The sequence below is a fragment of the Channa argus genome, chromosome 5, assembly GCF_033026475.1.
Source record: "Channa argus isolate prfri chromosome 5, Channa argus male v1.0, whole genome shotgun sequence".
NCBI lineage: Eukaryota > Metazoa > Chordata > Actinopteri > Anabantiformes > Channidae > Channa > Channa argus.
This window is the reverse complement of record NC_090201.1, coordinates 6,218,026-6,225,720: the sequence shown is the minus strand read 5'-3', so window position 1 is coordinate 6,225,720 and position 7,695 is coordinate 6,218,026. Positions and strand designations below refer to the sequence as shown.

The window sequence follows — 7,695 nt, the reverse complement described above, 5'->3', positions numbered from 1 at the left end:
AAAAACAACATTACAATTAACTAGCATTACTACAATAACCTAAGTAGTAATCTTGGAAGGTAAGATTACTAAGAAGGGACAATGGTTGGCTTTTACCACAGACCTTGACACAACAAAACCTTTCTCAAATTGAAGTCCCTTCTCAGGGACTTTACCACTCATTCACACTTTGACTTATGTGACGTGGCTTCAGTGAGGTGAGGAGTGACGTTGAAGAGGATGAAGAGTGGAAAGGCAGTTGGTCCTGATGACATACCTTTGGAGGTATGGAAGTTTCCAGGAGAGGTTGCAGTAGAGTTTTTGACTAGTTTGTTTAACAAGATCTTGGAGAGTGAGAGGATGCTGAGGACTGGAGGAGAAGTGTACTGGTGCCCATTTGTAAGAACAAGGGAGATGTGCACACCTGTGGCAGCTACAGAGGAATAAAGCTGATGAGCCACACAATGAAGTTGTGGGAAAGAGTAGTGGAAGCTCGGCTAAGGGCAGAGGTGAACATTTGTGAGCAGCAGTATGGTTTCATGCCTAGAAAGAGAACAACAGATGCAGTATTTGCTTTGAGGATGCTGATGGAGAAGTACAGAGAAGGTCATAGGGAGTTGCATTGTGTCTTTGTAGATTTAGAGAAAGCGTATGACAGGGTATTGACTGTGGTATTGTATGAGGACGTCTGGAGTAGTAGAGAAGTATGTTAGAGTGGTGCAGGACATGTATGAGAGCTGTAAGGGTCAATGGTTCAGAGCAATGGAGGTGAAATTGTGAAATTGTCATTTATTGTAGATTCAATACATGTAAAATTACATATTTTTTTGTTTTTTTGTTTAATTTTGATGATTACCACTCATGATCCAAAATCCAGTATCTCAAAATATTTGAAAATATCTGTATATTATAAATAATATAAAAAATAGATTTTACTTTGAGCTTGAGTAAATTCGTACAGGATTAGTACCGTGTATCTATCTGTCTAATTCAGAACATGCAACCACAATCATGGCGAAGACGTGGCTGAATTGACAGTCGGCCAGAATAGGGACTCCCAACACTGATCCTAAAGGATCGCTGCCCAGTTTTCAACTACCCCTGTATTAATCACTAGCATTACCTGGATTAGGTGTGTTCAGTCAGTCAGAAGCTGGAAGATATCACCTTAGATGACGGGTGGAGGAATCCAGCTCTGATTGACTGAACACATCGCATCCAGCTAATGCGTGGGTATGTATATTATGAAAACAAACAGGGCAGGGGGCCTTGAGGGCCAGGACTGGGAACCACTGGTCCAGAACACCATCAGTGACACCCCCCCACAAGGAAGCTAATCCACAGACAAGACCAGATGGTATCAAATAACACATTTTAAAAACAGCTTATTGGGTTTGTCAAAATAGTGTTCCAACAAACTATACTTATGATAAATTAAGGTTTTGTTGACATACAGGCTTTAATGCTCAATTTAAGTTTTTTAGTCAGATCTTTACAAATTAAAATTTGTGAGTGGTGTGTGTCCACACACATTAATAACAACAATAATGTAAATTATGCAACAAGCAAATTCTGCAAATTCTGCATGTGCACAGAAGTAATACATGAAGTGAACACAACTGATGAGCAAAGCAAGTATGAAGTATCTATTACAGTCAGTAATATGATGTGTTACCTCTTCTTATATTTGCAGAATAAATAAAATGAATGTGGATGTAGTCTTGTCTTCACAGTGTCAGGTCTGTGTTAACACCTTAGCATATGCAAATGTGTTTACCGCTTAATTTAACTTAATGTCATGTGAGAGAAGTTGCCTTCACTTATTACACGCACACTTTTCAGTAAACAATAAAAAATATTTAATGAAGTATACTTAGTATATTTCACAGTGATAACAAGAGAGGAGTTAGCTGTTACATTATTTGCTGGCTGGTGCGATACATACATGATAAACAAAACAAACTTATTAAAAAACAAAAAAACTGTTGTTTTTATTTAATAAGATCTGTTTTTACAAGCCTTTGAAATTTGTAGACAAGAGGGGCAGCATACGACCTCTGTAGCCATAAAATACAGCAAACCGTTTTTTTCCCCCCAAATATATGAACAATTTAAAAAATTTAAAATCTGAGAACATTTTATTACATAATTCCCGTGAAAACGTAAACATGCTCTTTTTAACTGAATGGATAGAGAGTTAAGGGTCACGGTTGCTGTCAGAAGAGACACTCAGCTCATCACACCACTTTTCGTAAGCTCTGTGCAGTATCTCATAAGGTGTGTTATTAAAAATATCTGTAATGAAAGAAAGGAGAGCAAAGACATACATACTTTAACCACGATGTACACATATGACATACATACTGAATTACATAGCAACTAGCTTAATTAGTCGGCTGCCCAATTTGGAACTGACTTAGTGGAGTAATGGAGTAGCTCACAGAGTAGCCACACAAGTAGTTTGTTACCAAACGTCTCATCCTACTTATTTTAAATTTGCGTGTCGTTACTGAGAAATTTTAATCAGTTCGGACGCACCTCCAATGCTAATCACACTAGTGATTACTCAAAGGTGGTAGAGGTACACAAACAAAGAAACAAAGTAGAAGTACTCGCCTAAAAAAATACATGCTGTAAACTTTAGTTTCATAGTAATTCACTAAGAAAACAATGTATGTACATTGTACAGCAGTGTATTTAATGTTGTTAAAGTTGTACAAGTACATAACAATTAACAACAATCTTGCAGTTACCCAGTAACCTGGTGTGAAACACAAACAGTAGAGTTGGCAAAGTGGAGTTGATTTGAACCTACTTTATGTACTGGCGACTGATTAATCATTTATTAGATGGATATATTTTTTAAGCACATTCAATAAAAAGTAGCACTTTTTATTTATTGCCAAATAAGCAGTGGAGTAAAAAGTACATTTCACTTTGAGATGCAGTAGAATAAAAGTAAAGATAACATTTTAGGAAAATACTCCAGTGAAGTACCTTAAAATGTGTAATTAAGTACAGTTTTTGAGTAAATGTTCCCCTGGGGATTCTTACCTGCTTTCCCAAGACCAACAGGCAGCGGCATTCTGACCAGGCCTCCAGAATGCTTCAGTCTGTCTTGCATAGACTTCTGTATGAGCTCCATGGTACATCCCTCATGCCACACAGGCAGCTCCAGGCCGACCATGCAGCTGACAATCCTTTGTTTTTCTTCTTCAGTCAACAGGCCGCTCTCTTGAGAAACGTAAACCATGTAACACATGTCGATATTCACTGCTTCACCATGTAGCAGAGATGGTAGAACTTTCTAAATGAGAAATAAGGGAGGATGTGATTATTCCTTACCAAAAATGAATGAACATGTAAAAACGTTATACCCGATCTCTAAACTGGATGTCATGAGTGTCCTAGAGTGCAGATCCTGATTTGTGTTTTTATGTACTATAGCATGTGTCATCAAATAAATAAGTTTAGGGACTAATTACCATCTCTAATGCCGGACTTATAAGGTGTCCAAAGTCCACAAGTCTGTTCAGGTCGTCTTCCCAAAGGTTAGGGGCAAGCTCCTCCAGCATGGTGGTGATGGCTATACGAGTTGCCTGTGATGCCTGTAAACCGCTTTGCCCATATACACCTTTATCATCCTGGAATTTAGTGTCTAACAGCATACGGCCGTAGTTCTCGAGGAGCTCAAAGAGGCCTCTGTGCTTCATCAAGGCCATCTGAAAAGAACAGAACAAACAAAAAACACATCTTTAATCGCAAAACTAATTATATGAAAAACAACTGTCAGAGTGTATCAAGTTACTTACGTTATCATTCCCCAGCAAGTAAATATCATATCAATACATATCAAGGCTTTAATGTACCTTCAACATCTCTGCCAGCCCGTTGCAGATGTGTCTTCGAGGAAGTGTTTGTATGAAGGACAGGTCCAGGAAGACAGCAGTTGGAGGAATGTAGGCACCCAGCTTGTTCTTGCAGTTTGCAAAGTTGACCCCTGTCTTTGCTCCCACGCTAGCATCAATGTAGGAGAGCAGTGTGGTTGGAACCCTGATGTAAGGAGTTCGTCTCCTGTAGAGCGAGGCAGCCAGACCCACGATATCCAGGCAGACACCTCCACCGATGGCAATGATGGGCTCTGTGCGGCGGTCGAGGGAGAAGTTGTTGACCTCTTCTAGGATAGTCAAGGCCACTTCCATTGATTTGTTCTCCTCAGTGGTGGGTAGGGCCAAGACCTTACACAGGACATTGTTGGACTCGAAGTACTCAGTCAGCTTGGGACCGTAGATTTTGTAGACTTCTTGGTCAACAACAATAAAGCGTTTAAGTGGCTTGTTTGAGTTTTTAATTTCCTCAAGCTGCTGAGGGTCGGTGATGTGACCAAGCAGAAGTGTGTCATTGTTTGGGTCCAGCAAATCCCGAGTCTCAGTCACCTTGTATGTGAAGACGATGGGACTGACCACTGTCCAGCTCGTGTCCTTCACTGTGATGATTTCATAGCTGTCACACACAAAAAAGGAAAAGAAACAAACCATAGTTTGAATGTCAGTGCTTTACAATGTGGGCGAATGTAGCTCAGTTGGTATAGGCAGTCGTTCACGGTCAGTGGTTCGATCCCTATATATGTGTGCCCAGTATCTCTGGGCAAGACACTGAACCCGCAACAACTCTTTCCTATCCCCAGCTGTGTAGTGCCAGTCAAAGCCCGGTAGAAAGTGGGGAGGGTTGAGTCAGGAAGGGTATCCAGCGTAGAAACTGTGCCAAATCAACATGCGGACAATGATCCGCTGTGGTGACCCTGAACTCACGGGATCAACCAAAAGGACAAAAATAAATAAATAAATATGTCAGTGCTTTACAATATGATGCTGATAACAGCTTTTTTTGGCTACATGTTGAACTGTCCTCAGCAAGATATTGAACCCCAAGTTGCTTCTGGTATTGTAGGTCAGATACATATCATACAGAACACATATCAGCCACAACATTAATACTAGTGGTCTTAATATTGTGATGGAGGACAAAGGTCAGCTTGGCCACTCTTGGCAGGCCCAAGGCCACATACACAGCAAAATGTGACATACTATGTGCAGAGAGGGTAGAAGTCCACAAACTCAGCACTAAAAGTACTAAAGTATTGGCCTAAATACATTCTCAACTACAAGAGCCTCTTCAAACACTACTAAGCAGATTATCTATGTTTTACATGAAGCACAAAAGATAGATAACTCCACTATGAAAGCAATGGTAATGGTAATTATAGCAAAATATATAGAGTAATTATTAAAGAATGAGGGTCCAAGGTCAATGTTGGTAAAAGTGGAGCTGATTTGAGCCACTTTGTGCCCATACACATATAAAAAAAAATCATATTGTATAAATGTTATAAAATGTTTGGAAAAACCACATTTTTTTATATTAAAAGCACAATGAGGTGTTTATTAGGTGTTTATTAGGTTTTTTCTGTGAAAAGGATTCTCAAGATGCATCATTTCTAGGTAATGGAGCCCAAACTTTGGGTTTAGCATTTGGACAAACAATAATAAACAAAGTCATTAAAACAAATGTAATACATAATTTTAAATGCATTTATAAAACTCTGACTGAATGTAACAACGGTGAACAAATTGTTCATTGACATCAGCAACCTCACTGAGCTGTAAACATCAAAAACAACAGCTGATATCAACGGGGTTCTTGTCTTCTTTGCTTCAGCTTCTCAATTGGTTTCTATTCGACCGATGCCCTGTCTGAGTCTCAAGGACCACATATAGCTAGATTAAATGTCAATGCCTCCAAAACTCTGTGTCCCTGTTTTGGCTACAAGGAGAATAAATACATTTTTATCAGGCCACACTCTTCATAACTGAACAAACATGACAAAACACACACACACAAGAACAAACTCACAGAATAGAAAGTTTGTTGTGGTATTTCTCAGCCTTAAGGTCTTTGTTATATCAACAATTTCTTTCAAGGAATCTGAACAGGGTTAAAACGATAACTTCCCCAACGCCCAGACATTTCTGTTTTATTGGCTGTCTGCTGTCAAGCTTGAGTGACAGCAGAATTACACCATGATTTTTATTTCTCATGAAGATTTGCCAGTACAGAGTCAATGAAATACCTGAGTCCTCGACCTCGAATTTCTAAAAAAAGAACCAGATCACAGAAATATCTCTCTGTCTCTTCTGCTACAAGACTTAAATCGGTAGACCTGGATGAGAAATACCTTGTCTTGCATTTGTACAGTATATGTCTCATTAAATTTAAGAAAAACAATAACTCTGCTAATTGTGCTTTACAATATTTTCTCATTACATTTATTTAGATTACTGTGTGCAAACAATATTATACTTACATTTTTGCAGCAGAGACACAGTCAACAGTGTCATTATTGACCTTCTTTGCCACTTTGCGCTTCCAGGTGCTCTTGACGCGCACTAAACTAAACTCAGTTTTCTTTTCTTTTGAATGATTGCCCCGCAGATGAACCTTTGCCATTGTTTCAGCGATGACTCAAAGGTAAAGTGTGAACTGAGCTAGTCTCTGTCTCAATGAGAATCCCACTACTTGGAGTCTATATATAAGTATTTAGAGGATGCCCCTGAGACAAGGGAGGAGCATTTTCTCTCACCGTGCTTCACATGTCATTACATGTGTAAATTTTCCCTTATACAATTTTTGTGTAACTTGTGTAACACTTAATTTTATGACTCAAAATTGTCACCTTTTTTGCAACAGTGTATGTGATTACTTAACCATACGTCAGTCATTACATGAAGATACATGTGGTTATGTGATATAGGATGACCTAGCATTTAGAGTGTGGGGGAAAAGCAAAAATGAAGGAGACTCAGTGATCCATAGCAATGATACACTAACCCACTGTTTGTACAAAAGCATCTGCACATTGTTGCTGCTGGGTGAAAGTAGTTTGGGATTTTCAAATGTCAGATGTTGAATGAAACAACAGCCTTGTTTAAGTCTTGGCAGACATTTGTCAACAGGTTTGACAGGCTCAAGTGTCAGCATGAGTAATTATTAAGGGGTGAAAATTAACACCAAACTGCACCTATGAAAATAGTTTTTTCCTTGCTATATGAATTACTTTATTATGCATTGATCCTTTTGTGGAATGAGTTGACAATTAAAAAAAAACATAGTTGCAGATACTTGAAATTTGCCTTAAAGTTGTTGCATTTTGTGGTTTAAAGTTTATTTGACATCCTAACGTTTGGCATAACAATCCTAACAATGTGTCTAATTACGCTGTTGCAAAATGCCACTCAATTGATTTCTACTAGGCAAAGATTTCTAAGAATCCACATAGTCAGTGCCTAAAGACACGCAGTAAGTTTTTCAGTAATGATCTGACAGTTGAACCAGGTGACCTCCTTAGTCATACAACAAATTATAATGTAGATGTACAGTGCAATTTCCACTGCATGTGTAACATAAGCTCATATAGTTTCCACCTAATGATAAAACTTTTCATTAAAAAACAGACAAATAGAGAAAAGTGTAAAAGTAGATTGCATAGTTAAAGTGTTGCATATAGACAGATGGTTATGTCCCAGCCAATACTAGAGCAAACCTTTTCACATAATGTCTGTTGTGAAATGGCCAAGATCTATTGAAGTGACAGGTCAGGCTACCCAAAGATCTGACTGCTGACCCCCGCACACCCCAAGTATTTGCAGAGACAAAATA

The 7,695-nt window shown here is 38.7% G+C and overlaps 1 protein-coding gene across 1 annotated transcript; it reads right to left on the bottom strand.

Moving 5' to 3' along the window:
- Window positions 1-955: 955 nt before the first annotated feature.
- On the bottom strand, window positions 956-6,551 carry eevs (2-epi-5-epi-valiolone synthase). Its single transcript, XM_067505489.1, has 5 exons — window positions 6,344-6,551; window positions 3,849-4,482; window positions 3,465-3,701; window positions 3,034-3,286; window positions 956-2,274 (listed from the first exon to the last, which is right to left on the bottom strand). The coding sequence occupies exons 1-5, from the start codon at window positions 6,484-6,486 to the stop codon at window positions 2,177-2,179; spliced, it is 1,365 nt and encodes a 454-aa protein (XP_067361590.1). The 5' UTR covers window positions 6,487-6,551; the 3' UTR covers window positions 956-2,176.
- Window positions 6,552-7,695: the final 1,144 nt, after the last annotated feature.